Source organism: Schistocerca serialis, chromosome 7 (genome assembly GCF_023864345.2).
Source record: "Schistocerca serialis cubense isolate TAMUIC-IGC-003099 chromosome 7, iqSchSeri2.2, whole genome shotgun sequence".
NCBI classification, from domain to species: Eukaryota; Metazoa; Arthropoda; class Insecta; order Orthoptera; family Acrididae; genus Schistocerca; species Schistocerca serialis.
In genome coordinates, this window is record NC_064644.1 from 456106160 (window position 1) to 456130158 (window position 23999).

The 23999-nt window shown below is 44.4% G+C and overlaps 1 protein-coding gene across 1 annotated transcript in view; it reads right to left on the reverse strand.

Moving 5' to 3' along the window:
- The window catches only part of LOC126412470 (chondroitin sulfate synthase 1), a 299840-nt gene that overhangs the window by 230993 nt on the left and 44848 nt on the right, over positions 1-23999 (reverse strand). The window contains exon 3 of the mRNA XM_050082081.1: positions 21128-21367. Coding sequence (XP_049938038.1) covers positions 21128-21367 — 240 coding nt within the window. The remainder of the gene's footprint in view (positions 1-21127; positions 21368-23999) is intronic.

Consider the following 23999-nt stretch of genomic DNA (forward strand, 5'->3'; position numbering starts at 1 on the left):
ATGGTAGAGCACTTGCCCGCAAAAGGCAAAGGTCCCGAGTTCGAGTCTTGGTCCGGGACACAGTTTTAATCTGCCAGGAAGTTTCATATCAGCGCACACTCTGCTGCACAGTGGAAATCTCATTCTGAAGAGAGACCTTTGCTTTAGAATTTCTTGCTCGCATGGAAGTGTACAATGATTGGCCGTGGAAGATTTTGTGGACAGACGAAGTCCACTTCCATCTGACAGGATATGTCAATACACAGAATTGTCGAATATGGGCAACGGAAAGTCCACACGCAAATCAACCAGCACCACTTCATCCTGAAAAGGTTGACGTGTCGTGTGGGTTTACGGCATCATTTATCATAGGGCCATATTTTTTCGAAGAGACAGGTGCTTCCGGTCCTGTTACCTATACCGTCACTGGTAAGCGCTATGAGTGTATTTTGCGCAACGGCGTCATTCCAGCTTTCCAGCAGCGTAGATGTGTGGATGGGATCATTTTTATGCAACATGGTCTGCACCTCCGCACATTGCAAACCCAGTTAAGCAGCTACTGAAGCGCCATTTCGGAAATGATAGAATTATCAGCCGCCATTTCCGTACAGCCTGGCCGTTCCGATCACCTGATCTTAATCCGTGTGACTTCTGGCTGTGGAGCTATCTGAAAGACGCGTTCAGTGTTTCGACTGAAAACTTAGCTGCATTGAAGGCACCCATTGCACAACACATTCTGAAAATGAACCCAGAAATACTTCAATCAGTTGTGGAACATGCTGTTTCTCGAATTCAACTTGTTGCAGGAAAAGGTAGTGCGCCAGCCACACGGAAATTAATAATCCGATTTGATTTTGATTCATGCTTTTTATGTGGTTTTTGGCCTCAGGACAATTAAAAACTGATGTTTCCCATCCGATGTGATATGACCTTGCCGTGGGGGATGGGCTTACGTAACTAACAGTATCACAGCTGTACACCCATGCACATTGAGTAGTACAGTTTGTTTAACGTCAGACGTACACCTTAGGCACTGTTGTAGGATTCATTTGTCATTTGTAGTTGATCACTATTAAATTATGATCCTTACAGCACCATCTATTGCTACATTTTGTAACTATTTATTTTTCTTCTGCCGTACGTTTTCCCCCTTCTCCGATAATATTCCGTTGCAATTTGACGTCATTCTGACCAGTGGTGTTATTCCTAGAGCGGTTTGAAAGTTTAATTATAATCAGCCTGTATAATACAATAGCGCTGTCTGCTTTCTCACTTTAATTAGTCAATACAATGACCCCCAGTTGTTTCCTACCGTACTTTTACTCGTACCGTCTTTTGCACACAGACCTTTGAATTATACTTTCAGTTATTTTGCAACGGAGCAGCCTTTGTTTACGAAAATCATTTTCTTTTATTTAAAAGTCACTGAGTTCCTTATCGACATTCAGTCACGGGAACAGTTCGCTTCTACACCTACACATATTTCGGCGCCATTTGACGTGCTCTTCATTCAGCGCCGTATAATTGGAGGACAGATTTCCAATGGGTCTAAACTGAAACATATTATTTGCACAGCTATAGAATATATGAAAAAAATTTTGAGTTAATTTTCGGCTACTCATTGGTCATCTATGTACCAACTACATATCTAAAATGCGGCATAAATTAGCACAAAGTAATGAGTGCCAGTTGAACTGCACCTCAACTATTAAGACTTAAAACAGTGTGATGCGCTGCAGAAGTGTCCTATCATGTAAATGGATGTATGCTGTCACAAGCAGAACAGATCACTCGCTGGTCAAGAGATCAAGGAAGCAAGGAAGGAAAATTGGGTTTAACGCCCCGTCGACATCCATGTCATTAGAGACGGAGCACAAGCTCGGATTCCGTCAAGGATGAGGAAGGAAATCGGCCGTCCCCCTTCAAAGGAATTGTTCAGGCATTTGCCTGGAGAGATTTGGCAAATCACGGAAAACCTAAATCTGGTTAGCTGGACGTGTGTTTGAACCGTCGACCTCCCGAATGCGGGTCCAGTGTGCTGATCACTGCGTCACCAGTGGGAAGAAGCAAAGCATCTATACTACACTTTTGCTTAAGAAGTACAGATAACTCTAAACCCTGCTCTCCACAAGGAAGACAAAAACATGTGTTACGCAGGTGTTGTGTCTGCGGGAATGATCCATCATTGCTGAAGGTGAGGCTTTAAAGTTTGTCAAAAATGGTTCCGAGCACTATGGGACTTAACTTCTGAGGTCATCAGTCCCCTAGAACGTAGAACTACTTAAGTCTGACTAACCTAAGTACATCACACACATCCATTCCCGAGGCAGATTTCGAACCTGCGACCATAGCGGTCGCGCTGTTCCAGAGTGAAGCGCCTAGAACCGCTCGGCCGCACCGGCCGGCCAAAAACTGTGATTTATCTATTGCTACTACGGCCTAACGTGCTTACTTGAAGTAAGAAATGCAATAAAAATCTCAAAATCTAGTTAGAGGTTATTGTGGCCTTAATGAAATAGGCCTATCAGGTAAGAAGCGAACACTATGTTCTAACCTATATATTTCGCATTTACTACAGTTGTCGCCCGCATCTCGTGGTCGTGCGGTAGCGTTCTCGCTGCCCGCGCCCGGGTTCCCGGGTTCGATTCCCGGCGGGGTCAGGGATTTTCTCTGCCTCGTGATGGCTGGGTGTTGTGTGATGTCCTTAGGTTAGTTAGGTTTAAGTAGTTCTAAGTTCTAGGGGACTGATGACCATAGATGTTAAGTCCCATAGTGCTCCGAGCCATTTGAACCATTTTTGAACTACAGTTGTTGCTCCATACAGTCCAACGAGGGGACTGACAACCAGTTGCATCCTGTAGAATTCCTACATTCATTAGGTCTGTCAGTATTACTGCTACATAGAGGTTTACTAAAGAAGAACATTGTTGTCATGTTGATGCGAAAAAAATGGTTCAAATGGTTCTGAGCACTATGCAACTTAATTTCTGAGGTCATCAGTCGCCTAGAACTTAGAACTAATTAAACCTAACTAACCTAAGGACATCACACACATCCATGCCCGAGGCAGGATTCGAACCTGAGACCGTAGCGTTCGCTCGGTTCCAGACTGTAGCTCCCAGAACCGTACGGCCACTCAGGCCGGCTGTTGATAAGAAACGTGAACGCTAAACAGGATTGTAACAAAACTCAATGAATTTACATTTAATGCTCAGCTGATTGAAACCAGGAAAACTATTGTAATACCACGGACAAACTTAACACCACCTGATCCAAGCATGCCTTTTCAACCGACAAGGAAACAGTTGACTATTAAAATTTCATTTGTGATTACTTCATACAAGTCACACGGACTAACGCTTCAAAGAGCAGGATTATATTTACCAAATCCCGTGTTTACTCACGGACAATAGTAAAAAAAATGGTTGAAATGGCTCTAGGCACTATGGGACTTAACATCTGAGGTTATCAGTCCCCTAGACTTAGAACTACTTGAACTTAACTAATCGAAGGACATTACACACATCAATGCCCGAGGCTGGATTTGAACCTGCGACCTTAGCAGCAGCAGCAGCGGTCACAGAAGCCGGCTTCCATAAAGAAGAAGAATCGCCATACACTGTAGAGCGGGAAGCACCACTTATGTCATACCTGGGACAGTAGTGAGCTGACAAGTTACAGACAGAGGGGGGCACTCAACACTATGCCGAACAGCTGGACGTAAACAATGTCTTCATTACCGTTTCCTCGGATAATATCGGCCGATTTTTATTGCATTCCCGCCGACGTAAACGCCTCGTCCCCGCGCGTGAGTTGAGGGAAGAGAATTAATACGCGGGTGTGTTTTGTGGTGTGTGAGCAGCCCCAGAGGCGGCCCCTGGTCCTGGTAGCTGTCGGTGTCGGGCACTCCGCACTCGGCACTCCGGCAGGTCGTTGGCCCCCACTGCCGCTGCCGCCGCCGCCGGCTGGCCGAGTGCAGCGGTGACTCTGCGACCCGGCCTTGCATCACGGCGCTGGTCGACCACTGCGTCATTGAGAGAGGTTTCTCAACGCCTCCAGCCGGTTCCCTCTCCGCCACTCCTCTCCCATCGCAAGCGGCACAGTGTTTTTTCCCTCCATTTTCTTGTTCGTCGACGTGCCGGAAGAGGCGGCAGTATTTCTTCAGTGTGGAGTCTGGAGGTGTGCTAATCGTTTCGTTGCGCCACGTCTGAGTGTCGATGTTGTAGCACTTCTGGCTCTGGGAGCCATAACATTCGTCCCCCCGCTTCACATTGCAGTTAAGCGAAGATACAATAGCGGACGCAAGACGTTATAATGTTGGGTGAAGTATGAACAACTTCGGTGAGAAATAGTGTTTGCCGCGATGGAAGATCGAGAAATTACCCTCTGGCCAGCGCGCCAAAACTCACATGTTCATTCGTTAATTATTAATGAAGTACTCCGCCTTCAGGCCACAAGTCGCCCATAGGGACCATCCGACCGCCGTGTCATCCTCAGTTGAGGGTGCAGATAGGAGGGGCGTGTGGTCAGCACACCGTTCTCCCGGTCGTTATGATGGTATTCTTGACCGAAGCCGCTACTATTCGGTCGAGTAGCTCCTCAATTGGCATCACGAGGCTGAGTGCACCCCGAAAAATGGCAACAGCGCATGGTGGCCTGGATGGTCAACCATCCAGGTGCCGACCACGCCCGACAGCGCTTAACTTCGGTTCTCACGGGAACCGGTGTATCCACTGCGGCAAGGCCGTTGTCATAATTATTAATGAAGTATTACTCATATTTCAGTTCTAATAGTAGGAGAAAACCTCTCAATAATAAACCACCCCGAGGCTGTCAAATTTATTTTCAGTACTTATTTTGAAGAATATTTGACTGGTGTGATATTGCTTAATCAGATCGTGTGTGATAGGTCCTCCGCTGAATGACCACCCAGTGAAGGGACCCGTGCTACCAAGTCAGTCGTCAAGGAATCACAGAACAGTAAAGCCGTGAAGGAGGGGCTGAAGTCTTAAGTGAAGTAAAGTGGAGTCGGATTGTGCAGCTGCTCTTTACGCGCCAGTCTCAAGGTACTCGGCGAACGGTAGAGTCTTGGTAGAGAAGCTAAACTTCACAGTTCATTGGATTTCTGTGAGCGTACAGAATCACAAGATTGTCACCACATCACAGACTAATTAAACTTAGGATGTTAATTCCGCCGAAGCGACATCCATGAGTCAACTGGATTCCGTAATGATTGTTAGGAAGAAAAGGAAGAAAGACTGCAATTAACGTCCCGTCCACATCCAGATTAGCAGAAACGGAGCACAAGCTCGAATTGTGTCAGAGGTGGGGGAGGAAATCGGCCGTGCCCTTTCAAAGGAACCATCCCAGCATTTGCCTGGTGCGATTTAGCGAAGTCACGGAAAACCTACATCTGGTCGACTGGACTGGGGTTTGAACCGTTGGTGTAAAGAGCTTAAAAATTGGACGATTGAACAGTGGAAAAACGTTGTGTGGAGTGACGAATCACGATATACAATGTGGCGATCCAATGGCAAGGTGTGGGTATGGAGAATGGTCGGTGAACGTCATCTGCCAGCGTGTGTAGTGCCGACAGTGTAATTCAGTGGCGGTGGTCTTTTTTTTTTTTATAGAGGGTCTTGCACCCCTTGTTGTTTTGCGTGGCACTATCACAGCACAGGCCTACATTGATGTTTTAAGCACCTTCTTGCTTCCCACTGTTGAAGAGCAATTCGGGGATGGCGACTGCATCTTTCAACACGATCGGGCACCTGTTCATAACGTACTGCCTGTGGCGGAGTGGCTACACGACAATAACATCCCTGTGATGGACAGGCCTGCACAGAGTCCTGACCTGAATCCTATAGAACACATTTGGGATTTTTTGGAACGGCGTCTTCGTGCCAGGTCTCACCGACCGACATGGATACCTCTCGTCAGTGCAGTACTCCGTGAAGAACTGGCTTGCATTCCTCCAGAAACCTTCCAGCACCTGATTGAACGTATGCCTGCGAGAGTGAAAGCTGTCACCAAGGCTAAAGGTGGGCCAACACCGTATTGAATTCCAGCATTACCGATGGAGGGCGTCACGAACTTGTAGGTCATTTTCAGCCACGTGTCCGGATGCTTTTGATGACGCAGTGTATATGCAGGTTGATTTATCTAAATGGGGACAAACTGGTGGATGAGGATAAAAGATCTTTGATCGTGACCAGGCTGCTGGCTCGCTAGCCTGAGGTAAGCCAGACAACCACGCGGTATATTCTCCTCAACTGCCACTACCCGTATCATTTACAAAGCACGCAGGACTTGTCAGCTACGGGCTTACCTCCGTAGCGGCGATTTTGTCACTGATTCGTCGCACAGGCAACCATAGTTCTGCGTTTTCTGTCATCTTTCTATTCACATATGATGCCATCTTCACGAGGTACGCCAACCTTCACAACTCCCCTCCACTGGCCTATGGACAATCACCGTGCTATGGCGGCAGAGAACCACCTGCACTGGTTCACCTTCAGTCTATGAAAGGCGGTTATTGGCATCTGCCTAATGGACCAGTTATCGTTCCAGAGCCCCTCATAGACGATGCATTTCTGCGCTTCTTGTGGGTGATGCTGCCTCCTGTGCTGAAAGATGCGCCTTTGGTGGTAATGGTGCTCTGGGTCATTGCCCTTTCCACTGTAGAGCTAAAACACTAGTACAGACAGAAGTATCCCACTCACCTGCTGTGTTCTCATGGGTGTTATCATTTACTGAAACCTACAATGACAAAGCTCTTTTATCTCCAACTTCAAGCGAGTGTACCTGGGCTTGAAACGCATTTTCGGCCATACCTTCATTGACCTTTCCTGCTCCTCATCCTCAGGATGGCTCGGAATATCGAGACTACTGTACAGCGTACGATAGGAGTTACTGGGCCTGTCATTATGCGTAACTTATTTTTTGAAGTTCCCTCGTATGTGTCAATGCGGTGTGTGTGTGTGTGTGTGTGTGTGTGTGTGTGTGTGTGTGTGTCCGCAATACGAGCATCACGTATTGCAACAGACAGTAACTCACGCCTTAATCTCACCTTAATTTACAAATTCCTCAGAGGATCTACTGCTGTCTTGATCCACTAGCATTCCTGAAAGAAAAGAAAATTTACTTAATTCGGGGTTTTAGTGTGCTTCAGTTTCCTATCCAATCTGACTCCCGCTTTAATGTTTCCTGGTAATGGAAATGAGCGTTTGGCGCCATTGGCCGGGAGGTCCCTTCCGGGGCAGGTCCAGCCGCGTTGGTGCAGGTCTTATTACATTCGACGCCACATTGGGCGACCTGCGCGCCGGATGGTGACGAAATGATGATGAAGACAACACAACACCCAGTCCCTGACAGGAGAAAATTCCCTACCCAGCCGGAAATCGAAACCGGGCCTGTAGGACAGCAATCCGTCACGCTGACCACTCAGCTATCGGGGTGGACATATTTCCTGGTGATCTAATAGAACCCATTTCAATCTCCGATGATAAAAAATGGCTTTGAACCAGACAGGCCTGAGAAACCTCGCCTCGTAATTTGAAACTTTAGAACACTTTTTTCTTGAAAATGAAACCATGGAACGCATTTTTTCCTTCAGAAACACGTCCACCATTAAATAATCCTGTTACGTATGCACTGTCTTTCCCACGTTCCTTTTCGTTGCCAGACGTCTCCAGAGCTTCACCGTATTGGAAGACGGCCGCTGTTTCCGCCCGTGATTCAAAATGATACTCAGTACGAAATAATTGTCTTCTATTTGAAGTTTTGCTGACAGGACCTGCACTATAAGCAAGTAATCTTTTATGCTAGCTGTGTCACAGAGCACAGTAAAATAATTGATGAAGACATCAATGTAATTCTTGCTATTAATAACGTTATCCAATTATATTGCTTTGAAATTTCACGGCCGCTTAACTTTATATGAATCCCTAAATTTGCGACTGCCCTATATCATTTCATCAAAATTATAAGAGGAGGAGTAGAAGCGTACAACAGCCTCACGGTAAGGACATTACCTCTAAGTTACCGCGTTTCCCAAACAGTTTCCTCTTTCTGAGCAACCGGAATTTCGGGTGTCCTTATACGGCCTATAAACTAGTTACACGTCCTTCGCTTTTCTGTGAACCCATATAATTTTAAATACTGAATTATAAAAATGTACGCATTTCAAGACTCGTCCGCTTCTAAGAGTACCAAGTTTTATGTTGAAAGAAAATTGTCTCAGTCAACAACACGTCCAGTCAATTCCATCAATCAGTTACTATATGTGGTGGGGCCTACGGATAAACGTTTTTAGTCCAAGGCGAAAGACAGTATCAGTGCATTATGGGTTACGACTGCATGTCCAGAAGAGTTGGGCGGGGAACATAAACATGTAAATCCAGAACCAGTCCTTCAGGTTGTCGATCTGAGCGCCAGGCACTGCGAAGGTTATTGCCCTGGGAATGCAAAGACGTTCAGTGAGCCAGACCTGATTCTTCGCCGATGTTGCTGTTGCAGATGCCGTTGATCAAACGTCTACAACAATGTAACAGACACCACATTAAAACGGCTCAAAACGTTCACGTTATTGCTGCAGTTCCAAAATGACCGTTACGCTTCTTTCGAAAGTCTTTGGGGAAAGAAAGTGGAGAGAACTTGTTGTGGCTACTTGACACAGGGCTGTATATAAAGGTATCGTACAGGTTAATTATACAGTTTCAATATTCTTCACTTTGACGGAGACAGATAGTGTTAGTAATGGTCTACAGGTGATGCATTCTGTCACTCACAATTGTCTACGAAAAAGAAAGAGGGAAACTACATAATATGTTGTTTCCCTTCTCCGTGGAACGAGTGTCGATAGCGTATACTGAACGAATACACTGCTACTACTGCCAAGCAAATCAGCAGACGCAGATCGCTGCCCGTCAGGATTACGCATAATCAGTTACAACCATACAATATTGCTGTCACAGACTTCCAGCTGCTGGAGTGCCAGGAGAAAATCGATACGACATACGAGAAGGAGACAAGTGAATCATAACCGTTTGCGGTCACAACCTCACTAAGGCCTCGGAACCAGCGCCAAGATAAATCAAAAGGTCGAAAGAAAGCAACAACAAAACTGGCTTCTGATGTGCACAGAGCGCTCATCGACACATTGTGCATTGTACACCTCATCGGACGGAACCTGTAAGTCTCAACCCTCGGGTGGAAGGATAAAAGACCCGCGCTTGCCCATGGCCAGTTACATATAGTCCGCAGCTCGTGGTCGTGAGGTAGCGTTCTCGCTTCCCACGCCCGGGTTCCAGGGTTCGATTCCCGGCGGGGTCAGGGATTTTCTCTGCCTCGTTATGACTGGGTGTTGTGTGATGTCCTTAGGTTAGTTAGGTTTAAGTAGTTCTAAGTTCTAGGGGACTGATGACCTCAGCAGTTAAGTCCCATAGTGCTCAGAGCCAGTTACATATATGGATGAAGTCAACTAGGCCTTCCAAGCGGAGCTGTGAGAATAACTAAATCGTGTCTAACAGAGAGAACGTGTAAAGTCCACATAGCAACAGAAGCTTCAGAAGCAATCACCCCCAAAGCAAGCGTCTTCCAAGGAGGTGTACTCTTTCTACAGCTTATTTATCTATTTGTTGTATGGCTTTTTGACACTTTGAAAAAAAGAAAATCATGCAGTGTAGAGCATAATATTTACAATATAAAATCGTATAAACAAAAACCTAAAATATTTGTGTGAACTATCGACTTTGGAGTCGCCATCAGGAAGTCTTCTCGTCTTCCATCGTATTATATTGTTGAATCTTCTTCTGTGAGAGCCTGATGGTCTGTGGTTCTCCGTAGTTACTAAGCGCAAACGGTTGCTCACCTCAATTGTGTAAAAAAATAGGCACATCTGCCGTGTTGAGTTCAGACTCTTTAGCATTGACCTTGTATTGCGTCGTTTCTGGGTGATACATGGCATGTTATTATTTTGTTGTCCAGTCCATTCTTGAGTAATTAGTAATGTTGAAATCATCTTTCACAACGATTCTTGTTGTTATTGTTGGTAGTCGTCTAGAGCAGAAGTCGGTTATGGCTTGCATATTCGACATCTTGATGGACTGCTAGGTTTTTACTATCCAGGCTCTTTTTGTACTCATTCGTGAGAGCATTTATGCGACGTTGTTGAGAGCGTGGAATGTGGCATAGTACATGTGTTGATTTAGTTACGCCAGCAATCATTCTCATGGCGTTATTTAGTTGGGCACCTATCTCTTTTGCATATGGGGTGTTTAGCCGAACAGGGGGACAATATTTAGCGGTTGAGAAGAAGGTAAGACCCAGAGCAAAAGAATGTAGGTTGGATGCTGATTCTCCTCAGATTGTACCACATAGCTCTTGAATGATGTTTCTTATTTTCAGCTTTTCGGTTGTTTTGTTAGATGTTTTGCGAAAGTATAAGAGTTCCATCAACGTTTACCCACAGGTATTTTGGTGTGTTACTGTGAGTGAAGTCGTTTCAGGCTGTATCTTGAGTTTTATTCCAGCGAATTAATTATTTGTGTGTCAAGCTAGTTCGCAGACGGCTACTCGTGCACCCTGGGTAACGTTAAATGAACTAACAAATACTAGCGGTCAATCAATCTTGGGATCTCCTGACCATAAGACAGATTCTACGTATGCCAGCTATGGTACGCGCTGTATGCGGCTGACATACAAACAGTGACGCCAGACGAAACATTGCGCTATACGCAGCCGATACTGTGTGTTGATGCACAGGTCTTAGAACAACAGCAGTATAACAAAAGACAAGGACACACATACAGAGATTAGAAACCTGGATGTCCAGATGGAAAATCAGGCCAAATCGCATTAAAACACAGACAATATTTCTTAGACACGCGAACCTAACCAGAGAACGCCAACGAATAATGCAGAGCCGACCGCTGTGACCTGGTGGTTCTAGGCGCTTCAGTCCGGAACCGCGCGACATTCATTCGACCTATTATACGCATCCGCTCTCCTAGGGGCAATAACGAGACTGACTGAATGACGACTGCTCTGCAACAGAACAAGAACACTCGTAACTGATAGCGACGACATGTCCCGGATAGCAAACGTAGAACCGCGACAGACAAAACTATGTGCAAACTATGGCAAACATACGCTGATGAACCAAAACATTGTGCCTACTGCCCACCGCGTGGCTGAATGCCTCCTTGTGCTGTCGCGGACACGTGACGCAATAATGAAGGAACGTAAGCAGAAGAAAGACGAATAGGCAGTCATTACAGCGAAGAGACGGGCCGCAAATGCGGTAGTGCATTGATATAAACGGTTTTGACGAAGGTCACATTGTAGTGCCGCTGCAACAGGAAACGAGAATCTCTGAAACGGCGAATTTGATCGTCTGTTGGCGTGCTACAGTCGTGAGCAGCTTTGGAAAGCGACTGAAGTATGGTGAAATAAACAGTTTGCCGTATAGTATTGGACGACCGTGTCTCATCACAAAACGTAGGGGCCGGAGGATTCTCCGCTGTGTAATCCAGGGTAGACGCAGACCTGTGATAGATCTGACGACAGAGTGCAATGCTGGAGCAGGCACAAGTGTTTAGAACCATACCGTTCAAAGGGCACTGTTGAACATGGAGCTCCATACCACATCACCCCTAAGTGTTCGTGTGTTAACCCAACGACACCGTCATGATTGCAGCGAGCACCGTGAATCAACAGAAACGCGTCACCTGTCGAATGAATCACATTTCTTGTTACACCAGGTCGACGGTTGGGTCCTTACACGCCGTCATTCAGGCGAATGGCTGCACGAAACATACACCGCGCCACAGATGGAGGCCGGTGATGACAGAATTATGCTATGCGACACAGTGAGTTGGGCGTCCAAGGAATCTGTGGTGGTAATCGAAAGGATCATGAGAGAAGTGAAGTACGTGAACATTATTGCGGACCTCCTGTATCACTTAGTGCTGGATGTATCCCCCTACGGCGACGACATCTTCCAGTAGGATAACTGTCCATGCTGCAAGGTCAGAATCGTGCTACAGTGGTTTGAGGGGCTTTATAGTGAACTCACACTGATGTCATGGGCAGCAAATGTGCCTGATCTGTACCCATTGGGACACACATCGGGCGCCAGCTGCGTGCCTGTAAATCACCGTCCCGTAATTTGCACGAATTGCTTGACCGGTGCGTAGACATCTGGTGTTACACAATTCTGTAACCCTCTCAATGATTTGTAGAATTTATGCCAAGCACAGTCTCGGTTGAACTATGTTTGAAAAGTGGAATAACGCTGGTAAACAGGTGGCGATAATGTTTTGGCTCATCGGTGTTCAAATGGCTCTAAGCACTATGGGACATAACATCTGAGGTTATCAGTCGCCTAGACTTAGAACTACGTAAACCTAACTAACCTAAGGACATCACACAGATACATGCCCGAGGCAGGATTCGAACCTGCGACCATAGCAGCAGCGCGGTTCCGGACTGACGCGCCTAGAACCGCTCGACCACAGCGGCCGGTTGCTCATCGGTGTATACAGTGCAAACGAACTAACAGATGTGAAAAACTTAATAACTAACAAACAACGAACAAAGAGATGTCCCAATATAAATACGTCACCCTACCGCGTACAGGCGTACAGAAGCTCATAGCAACCCCAAGACTCACGCCGGGACGCCAGTAACTAGACATAAACAAAGTGACCTCTCTCTCTCTCTCTCTCTCTCTCTCTCTCTCTCTCTCTCACACACACACACACACACACACACACACACACACACACACACACACGAGCACGCTGGAGCTCTCTACTTCTCCTGCAGGTAAAGTCACGCTGGTACTGTCCATGAACACCAGAATATCAAACTTTACCGTCTTGCAGAATAAGGTGATGTACAGTGCAAACATCTTTCAACTGGAATTGTGCTGTATTAACAAACCCCTTGTGTGTCTATTAATCTCAGACGTTTATATTTCCATAGTAAAACATAGATAGCGGAAAGATATGATCTATACAGAACGCACAAATCCCGACTAATTCCCGAGTCTAACCCTTATAAGTATAACTGTCCCTGTCACGTACCTATTTTCCTTTTTCGCGAGTACCATTTGAAACAAACTGTTTTAATTTCCCTTACGTTAATAATTTCATTTATGCTAATAATAGCTTTCTTCGATGTTAAAATTCTTTTCTTTTGAGTTACACGTTTTGTTAGTATTGAATTACCTTTAAAGATATTTCATATAGTTTTAATAATGTTTGTCATAAAAGTGAAATTACTGCACCTTCAAACCACTGCAAAACAACTGAATACTATAATAAATATATATAAATAAATGTAATCCATCTGGTTGAAAAGGGTAGTGTATGCCTTGTAACAGGCCGCTCTTCCCTTTCTGGGGAGAGAAGGAAACGCAAAAAAATAAAGAAAATGAAAAGAAAATCGTCGCCAGTCAGTTCATCAGGCAGCTAATCACAGCATCACAGCAGTGTCGTCATTTGGAGTAATATTGCACGCGATGGACACTGAGATCCGGCCGCCCGCCCTTTTTTCGCCAAAAGCAAAACGGTTAATTTCCATTTCAATGAAGGAGATATATATGTGACGTGTAATGGATGAGAAATTAGAACTTCGCTGAAAACAACGAGCACACAATACGGTAATTGTCTCAAGAAGCAACGGAGCAATTGATGACGTGGATACAGAAAGGGCGAAATTCGAGTAACGCTGTTATTCGGTAAAACTGCAGCAGTGCGTTCTCTGGCGCACACAGCATGTACTGTGTTATGTCCCTGTAAGGCTCCGGCGTCTGAAAAGTATCCCTTTCGTTTATTTTTTACTTACGATTGTTGACTCTTATTAATGGCGAGTGCGGTAGCCATTGCAGGTTCTGATGCATCACATTTTTCTAATATCTCAATGGAGGAAAGTGAGTCAGTATCAAGAGACAGAATTTACGACCCTCATACGGATATTAAGACTGAAAGACGGAGAAAAGTGTGAAAACAAAGGGTATCTATTATTCAACATCTGCAGGAATAAACTGTCGCTTCGCCTAATAACTGAAAAGATACCTGTAATTTATTTTGGTTCACTGTTGTCAGTCCACGGTTATGTGGCTCCAAACGTAAGAGGAGTGAAGTTTTCAGTACACATTACGAGTGCATCACTTTGACATATGGAGCCGTATCAGGGTGTCAGATTAACAGGTATTCACTACGGCAGATTTCAGCTGTGGAAAGGTGTTAAACTAGAAACCGCTATGCTCCCTAAGATTCTTTCTTGTGTGCGTGATCTTGCAAGGGCTGTAGGGAATATTTACGTCATAGAAAGTGAGAAAATGGGTAAGAGAAATACAACTATGGTATGAGCATTGCTTTTGGTCAACAGTTGGTCAAAATAATTAGCTTTTGTTGGACTCCCGGTCTGCGTATAAAAATCATACTCCTTTAGAGCAAACTCTCACCCGTAAAAAGTGTGTGACATTGCAATTCATACCATCTCGAACCAATGGACGAATTCAGCCTCAGGATGTTTCTTTTTACCGTGTCTGTAAAACATATTACCTCGCTGTCTGCAGCTACGCTTTAAAAGAAAGCCAGTTTCACGATAAGCTCCACGACAGACTGCTTCGCATTCTATTACACGTCATCACATTCCATCAGCTCTCATCACCCCATTATACCTATATGATTTTATATACATTTTTTAAGAGTGAAAACCTAGCTGAACATCCTACACTCTCATTCGGTGTTCATGGTGCAAGTTAATGGTTTGTTTTGAACATTTCTTGAATGTCGGAAATGTCTATTTTGTGTACTGTAATACACACATCCTATAGAAGGTTGATCTCTGCGCATCCTGGACACTCGTTTTCTGCCGCTTTCCTGATCCACATGGTGAGTCATTGGCAGCTAATATTTTTCCGGTCATAATTGCTAAAACAACGCTTTGAAATGAGCCTGAACTTGCGACCTCGCACTCAAGGGGTTCCTTGTTAGGCTGCCGTCCGAGGTTGTGTCCAGGGTTCGAATCTGCCCCGCAGTGAAACGTGCGCCTGCGCCAGCAATCTTGCGGCGGCGGCTACAGCCGTACGCCGTCAGAGCCGGAGCCCAGACTTGACAGTTTCTCACCCTGCTGACAAAGAGTAAATATCTCTGGAGTGAGCATTCACATGCGTAGAACAGATTTTGTGTTGTCAACATACATTGCCGGTATGGTCACGTGTTCTCGGGACGTCGTGTATTTGTCCGTATAGCGCCCTGTATATTTAGAATGTCACTACATCTCTAGTACAGACGGATTCTTTTCGTACGTGTCGTGAATTATTAATGTATGTGTTGCGCAGACATTTTAACAGTATCCATTTGACACCGGGAATAAACCAGCTACGTAACTTTTAAGGGCAAATGATATTACATCCTGCTTCTTTGCAATAGGTGTCACAGTTCAGATGCACTCCATTTTTGGTAGTTTTCGGTATGATACAGCACTTTATAGTATTACAGAGCCTGACTTACATTTTTGCAGTGATAGTCTTGCAAAACGACTTGACAGTACGCTAGTACTTTTGCAAGTGTCCGGAAAACTCCGAATTTGCTACGCATTAGCAATTATATCCCTGCTAATTCGTCCTTTTATTTATTTTCTCGTTTTTGCGACCTAAAGCACAATTTTTCTTACTGGTGACACTTTGAAGTATTTACCTAACGCATTTTACGTACTTGCTCCCAGTTTATTAAATAAATAGTAGACTGAGTAATCTATATACATAATCGACAAGTCACTGATAAATGCATGGAGGATAGTATTTGCTGAAGCAACTGACCATTCCCTTTCCTGTTCCATTAGCAAATTTACGAGAGGAAGAGCGATCGTTTGTAAGCTTTCGTACGAGCCTTAATATCTATTATATAGTCATAAAATCGTAGAAAAATAGGTCTACAGAATCAAGCCTTAATTATAATGCGTCTCGAAATTTTTAAACATATACAGTGTGTCTTACTAATATGACAACTATAATTAGAGCTAGATGGTATGTACCCATGGAAAGTTACTATCCCTCCTTTCACATATTTTTCTTTGCATCCGTAGCAACAACAATAATTCACCATCGGTATTATACTATCAACAAAAGGTGAAACACAAAAAACTCTTGATATTATAAACTTCAAACGCTGCAGAAAGTCCCGAAAACACGTGACAATCCTGGTTTAATGTTGACAACATGTGCAGAAGGCAATGCTCACTCCAGAGATATTTACTCTATGCCTGCTGACAGGGGACGCTGCCGCGACGCCTTGCTTACGGCAGGCGCCGTCTGTGCCTAAAGATCGCCCGCTGAGATCAGCAGCCTCACCAGTCGCTCGCCAGGGCCAACGGCCGAGTCTGCACGCAACATCATCATTGCCGTAAAAATGTGGATAAACTTATGCCAGTCCTACGCTCATGATTTATCGGATAGCATCCGCGTGGTTCCTACCCATTGCCTTGCTGCAACGACACCCGACGCGGAGAACCGAAGGCCATCCTGTGCACTAGAAGTACGGCTCCACCAACCACCATGGAAGCCATCTACCCCAACCTCTACTACAGTTCCGTGAAACGCAGAAGAAAATAGCATTAAATCCTACCGCTGTAATACTTCATTCTATTTTTTTAGAATTTTACTGTAAGACTTCTCATATAAATATACAGTACAAATATTTATGAAGATTTTTAACTAAAACCAAAAGTCGAAGGCGAAAATATCGTCCTTCGAAAAATATTCCTTGGGTCTGAATCCAGTACAACAATTTATTTCCATGTTGAAGCTACCAAGTGGCCTATAATGATAACAATCATTTCGTGTGGCTCACTTCGGCGACTTGCGTATCCCTAAACTACCGCAGTTATCCTACCGGGGAAAGGGGACCTACAGTTTAACGTGGAATCGAAAACACGTGTCATTCCTGGTGAGCTTGAGAGGCAAAGCCTAGCAGACTGAAAAAAACCCAAGGTTGGATCGGGATTAGATACCACGACATCTCAGTTTCCAATCAACGCTTTACCTCTAGATGGCCTATAAATAAGAATTTCGATGCCAAAGGCTATTTACAGTTTGTACAGAAACCAGATGGCAGTTAAAAGAGTCGAGGGACATGAAAGGGAAGCAGTGGTTGCAAAGAAAGTGAGACAGGGCTGTAGCCTCTCCCCGATGTTATTCAATCTGTATATTGAGCAAGCAGTCAAGGAAACAAAAGAAAAATTCAGGGTAGGTATTAAAATCCATGGAGAAGAAATTTGAGGTTCGCCGATGACATTGTAATTCTGCCAGAGACAGCCAAGGACTTGGAAGAGCAGTTGAACGGAATGGACCAGTGTCTTTGAAGAAGGATATAAGATGAACATCAACAACAGCAAAACGAGGATAATGGAATGTAGTCGAATTAAGTCGGGTGATGCTGAGGGAATTAGATTAGGAAATGAAACACTTAAAGTAGTAAAGGAGTTTTGCTATTTGGGGAGCAAAATAACTGATGTTGGACGAAGTAGAGAGGATATAAAATGTAGACTGGCAATGGCAAGGAAACCTTTTCTGAAGAAGACAAATTTGTTAACATCGAGTATAGATTTAAGTGTCAGGAAGTCATTTCTGAAAGTATTTGTATGGAGTTGAGCCATGTGTGGAAGTGAAACATGGACGATAAATAGTTTGGACAAGAAGAGAATAGAAGCTTTCGAAATGTGGTGCTACAGAAGAATGCTGAAGATTAGATGGGTAGATCACATAACTAATGAGGAGGCATTCAATAGGATTGGGGAGAAGAGGAGTTTGTGGCACAACTTGACTAGAAGGGATCGGTTGGTAGGACATGTTCTGAGACATCAAGGGATCACCAATTTAGTATTGAAGGACAGCGTGGAGAGTAAAAATCGTAGAGGGAGACCAAGAGATGAATACACTAAGCAGATTCAGAAGGAACTTGACAAGAAGAAGGGACCGGTTGGTAGGACATGTTCTGAGGCATCAAGGGATCACCAATTTAGTATTGGAGGGCAGCGTGGAGGGTAAAAATCGTAGAGGGAGACCAAGAGATGAATACACTAAGCAGATTCAGAAGGATGTTGGTTGCAGCAGGTACTGGGAGATGAAGAAGCTTGCACAGGATAGAGCAGCATGGAGAGCTGCATCAAACCAGTCTCAGGACTGAAAACAACAACAACAACATTCACATAGGATAACAGATAAAAAAACTCGTGGGCTTTTAACTAGCTTGAAACAAGTTGATAGCATCCAGATGAGGCAAGGGAGAAAATTCATTCCGGATGAAATGCGTAAAAACGAAATGACTTGTATTTAACCGACTGTAATTACGATCACGAGAATAAATTACAGTGGCAAGACCCCTGGATATCAGGGTACTAATTGACGGCACTAGATCGCAGCGTGAGAGGAAGCACGACAATTTACTCAACTATTTCTAAAACACTAAAACAGTCGCTCATTCATTCAATGCCATTAGCAACTTGCCTATCTAACAGCTTTCAGAGGCAACAAAAAATTCATCTGTGAATACCTCATGTAATTACTGAACGGATTTAAAATTTTAAACTGCTGTCATAATTTACTCATTAAGAGGTATCATCTTCGGTTACAGGTTTGACACTTAAGTCAATTATTGAAGTTTAACTCATGGTTGGCAAACTGCCTATAATGTATTCAACAAAAATTTGAGAATGAGAGCACTTAGCGACTATGGACAAAAACTTTACACATAATTTCAAACCTTTTCGGAACTTTTCCCGGCTGGCATCCCCCAACAACACATTGAAACGACGAAAACATTAACGATTGCAGTCAAAATCAGTAACAGCCATAACTTTCTAATTTATTATTATTTTTATTAACGCTGTTCCCAACACATTTTGCACTCATTGTATTACATCACTGTACGACACATATTTCAAGATGTATGACGTCATAAAGTCTGAGATACGTGAGAAACTAGCTTTTCTTAAAACAGAGCGCAAATAACCCAGACTACACTCATCCAGTGTTTGATAACGAGAGCCCTTAGCGAGTGCCAACGAACTCTTACGACTAATTGAAGCTGTTTTTCGCTTGGGAGTTCTATTCTTTAAGGAGCCGTGGGTGAGGGACGGTTACTGGTTGGACCGAAACGTGATTACCACCTTTTATTTATTTGTTAGTTGCTGTTTGACGTGCTTCCTACAAGATATTACAGTCCGTATTTCAAATTTATTTTTATTATTAAAAGCCATACTACATGAATAACGCTGAGATACGTATAGGAGATAGTATCAACAGAAGTCCCTAGATCGCAGGGCGATCGGAAGTTAGAGCAGGATCCGAGATTTCTGGAGCGTTGGCGAAAAAAGCTGAACAGTTGGAGACGCGTGCAAGTGCAGCACTACAATGCACAGGAAGGACGCCTTAAAGGGCAGGACACACGACAGATGGCAGCGATGCGTAGCGAGCGATATCGTCTGCAATCGGTCGCTCGCCTCGGTCCCCAAACACAAGCGACTTGCCAAGTAATTTCAACCGGTATGATGGACGTCACTGTGGTGAGAAGTTCTGCTATGAAAAATGAACTATCTTTAGTAATAGTTGCAGTGGCTTTCCGTATCCCTAAGAATACTTGCAAAACATAAATTTAAAATAAACGAGAGTTATAATTTATCAAAGTTGTTTTGAAGCGCTTTATTTGGTGATTGTAGGTTACTTTAAAGAACATATTATATTTTTCATTGACTGCAAATGGGTTGTTTACATCTTCGTTTTATGTTTCTTAGTCCCCAATCTTAGAGTTCACTGCAAGTCTTTACACAGTTTGCTCGATGTGTCTATAGTGATGTTGTCAATCAATAGTAACACAACTAATTCTCTAGCTCTTGTATGAAGGAGAATTAGATCATAGGAATTAACTAGGTGTCCAGAATGAGCGTTTCACTCTGCTGCGGAGTGTCCGCTGATATGAAACTTCCTGGAAGATTAAAACTGTGTGCCGGACATAGACTCGAGCTCGGGACCTTTGCCTTTCGCGGGCAAGTGCTCTACAATCTGAGCTACCCAAGGACGACTCACGTCCCGTCCTCACAGCTTTACTTCTGCCAGTACCTCCCTCTCCTATCTTCCAAACTTTACAGAAGGTCTCCTGCGTACCTTGCAGAACTAGCACTCCTGAAAATCTCATTGTGGAAACATCCCCCAGGCTGTGGCTAAGCCATGTCTCCGCAATATCCTTTCTTTCGGGAGTGCTAGTTCTACAAGGTACGCAAGTGAGCTTCTGTAAAGTTTGGAAGGTAGGAGACGAGGTACTGGCAGAAGTAAAGCTGTGAGGACGGGGCGTGAGTCGTGCTTGGGTAGCTCATATGGTAGGGCACTTGCCCGCGAAAGGCAACGGTCCCGAGTTCGAGTCTCGGTCCGGCACACAGTTTTAATCTGCCAGGAAGTTTCAAATAACTAGGTACTTGGGCATAACTGTGTAACAGATTTGCCCTGAACATTTAAATTAAAATGTCCTCTTAACATTATAGTTGGTACATATGACAGTCTATTTAGAAGTTAAAAACTCTAATAATGCGTATAATTATTTCGTAAACAACTCAAAATTATAAGGTGCAGCCCACTGTATCGCAATAATTACTATGAACTTCCCAGCAATTCGACTTCTACAGCCCAAACTTCGATAAGCTAATCACTGCAAAATCGGAGGATGTATCTTACATTACCTTTTAATATAAATAGCAACTCCGGCTTCAACTTCACTTCTCAGAGAAGGTCGTGTTTCCTGGATTGCTATAAATTGTAACGTAAATTTGTTACTAGTCTTTGGTCAAAGTAAAAGAAAACAAAAATGTACAATAGCGTTTGATAGACAAACGAGTTGCAGCCATATTGCCCCGCGCCTTTGTTAACTAGCCAGGCAGCCATATTGCGTGCACGAATCGCACGCCATCGATCACATTACCTACGGTTACCAAGCGACCAGCGATCGACCGCTTCGATATCCCCACACACGTGCGATCTGCGGAGCGATCGGCCTCCCATCTGATGGATCGCTGCGATTCATCGCTCGTGGCTCAGCTGGAGCGCGCATGCGCAGCGGCCGGCCGCGTCACTCTTGTCACTCACCTCGTAGGACCAAGTGCAGGGGATGCCGGCGAAGCGCTGCACGCACCGGCCCAGCTCCACATCCTCGTGCGTGGTGTAGAGGTGCTGCAGGCAGTACTGGATGTGCGGCGCGACGCGCGCTAGCGTCTCGCGGCTCATCAGCACTCCCGGCCCGCCCATGCAGAAGTTCTCGTCGTACTCCAGCGACAGCAGGCCGAACTCCTGCTCGTTGCCGCGGCCCGCCTGCCCGATGAAGCGCGGCTGTGGGCAGAGCAACATACATTCTGTCACTCGCAATTCCACTCAGCAGTGGAGGAGGCGCTGATCGTAAGCCTGGTTTACACGACAATGTGTTGCGCCACTAGTTGCGTGGAATGAATTGCACGCAAGTGGTTTCATATTTGACTGTAGACACGGCGACACCAGTATACACTTCAGTTTCATCGTTTTGTGGGTCCCTGAGTCGTGTCTGAAATGACAGTTTTGGCATCTGCACGTCGCACTAGTTGAGATGGAGTTAAAGCCTATTGCGTGGAATCGCTGCATAAGAAAAATAAATAAATAAATAAATAAGAAACGTGTTTCGATTCGTGACTGGATGAATGGTTCAAATGGCTCTGAGCACTATGGGACTTAACATCTGAGGTCATCAGTCCCCTAGACTTAGAACTACTTAAACCTAACTAACCTAAGGACATCACTCCCCTAGAACTTAGAACTACTTAAACCTAACTAACCTAAGGAGATCACACACATCCATGCCCGAGGCAGGATTCTAACCTGCGACCGTAGTGGTCGCGCAGCTCCAGACTGTGGCGCCTAGAACCGCTCGGCCACTCCAACCGGCGGACTGGATGAAGAAAAGTCGTTAGCTCGGTTGCTCAGCACCCAATAAGTTCTTTTAATTATCTTCGAATGTCACCAGAACTGTTCACGTTTCTTGTAAATAGAGTTAATTATGCAATTAGGAGTAAAGGTACTGTAACGCATGAAGCACTGTTGCCAGAACTGAAATCACATATCGTATTGCAGAACACTCGGTATGAAACAAGATGCGGTTTTAGTTGGTGATGACGCTTTTTCATTAACACCAATAATTATTAACATTAACAGTAATAATTATTAACATTAACGCAGTAATTATTCGAAGCAGGCCGCACTAAGAAGAGAATGGTTTGCAAACTACTCTCTTGAAGATAGATCTGAACAGTGGCAATATTTCAAAATTTTAACATATGTGAATGGGGAGCACTGCTGCGACGTTTTAAAAAGATGAATTTTGAATAAAGAATGCAGCGTCTTGAATTTGTATAACCTTTCCTCCTGTCAACAATATTCCTTAACAAAGAGTTGGCCAACTCGAACGATGGGATTTTAGTCTTGTAGACGAGAGAATTGCCACAGCTAGAATTACACTTGCTTTTATTTTTCTTAATTCAGCTGTATACGTGCTCCTAACTAAATAAATTTCGCCCCGCAGCTCGGATATTGTCAAACCATCTACATTATAATGCACATGACGGTCTCAGCGGCAGCAATATGTTGCTTATTTTTGTAATCAGCATCACATACCTCAAACACCTATGCAAAGCACAGATATCAGTAAAGCGAACATTATTCTCCGTTCCCCATTTCATATTTCAGTTTTCTACACTCTACGAACACATCTAACCTCAAAGCTCATGCAACTAGTGTCGCCAAAGTTGGAACACGCCGAAAGCGTTTAGTTTCACCAACGAGTTGCGCAAACACACGGAGCGCATGCGCAGCGGCCAATAGTGCAGTTGCGTGCAACCCAGTGTCGCCTTGTAACTAGGCTTTAGCCCAGTTTACACGACGACACTAGGTTGCAGGCAACTGCGCTACAGGCCACTGCGCGTGCGCGTTAACTAAAAAAACAAGCAGCGACCTGTAGGTGCGCTTGAGAATGGTTGATCTGTAGGAAGGGACCAAACAGCGAGGTCATCGGGCGCTTGAGAGAGTCATACGCGATCTGAACATGGATCCGCAGACAATATCTGAGCTTCAGAGCAAAATCCATTCAATTAAAATTATAAGAGTATACACACGAATGAATTAAGAAAAATACAGGCAAGCAAAACATCTAGCTGCGGAACAGCCTACGACCACAAGGCTAAAATCCCGTGCTTGGAGATGGCCGATTCTTTTTTAAGGAAAATAGTTGACAAGGGAAAAGGTTGCGGAAATCTGGAAAACTGAACTGTTTATTCAACATTCATTTATTTAAAACGTCACGCCAGTGCTTCCCACTCATAAACTGTAGTTTAGATGATTAAAATAACTGTATTAGTCTTCCAGTGCAGTTTCTTAAGCAAGGTGTGTGAGCAGCCGATCTGACGTCTTTTCTTTTCTTTATTCATACATGGATCCAAACACGCTTCTTATTTTTTTATCTTTTGCTTTGTGCTGCGATTTCATGCAAACAAGATTAAATCCTTCACATCTCGTACAATTGCCGAAAGTTTTTTTGCAAGTGACTACGGCACTCACAAAACGACGAAACTGAAGTGTACATAGGTGGCGCCGTGTCTACAGATGTATACGAAACTACTTGCGTGCAACTTGTTACATGCAACGAGTGGTGCAATCCAGTGTCTTCGTGTAAACTAGGCTCAACTGTCGCTTCTCTACTTGCAGCAATCTTAGGTCCCTGCTGAGGATGTGTTATTAGCGGTATAACCGCAAAAGAGCTTCTAATCCATGTTGAGGCAGGTAAACGCCACTAACGAGGAGGACACGGGAAGCCCCATAACCCAATTCCCCAGAAGCTTCGCTCGGTGGGAGAGGGGTCAAAGAGTGAACACGTTTCTAGGCTTATCCATCGATACTCGAGATTACTAAAAAATGTTTTGCAGTGTATATTGACATAACG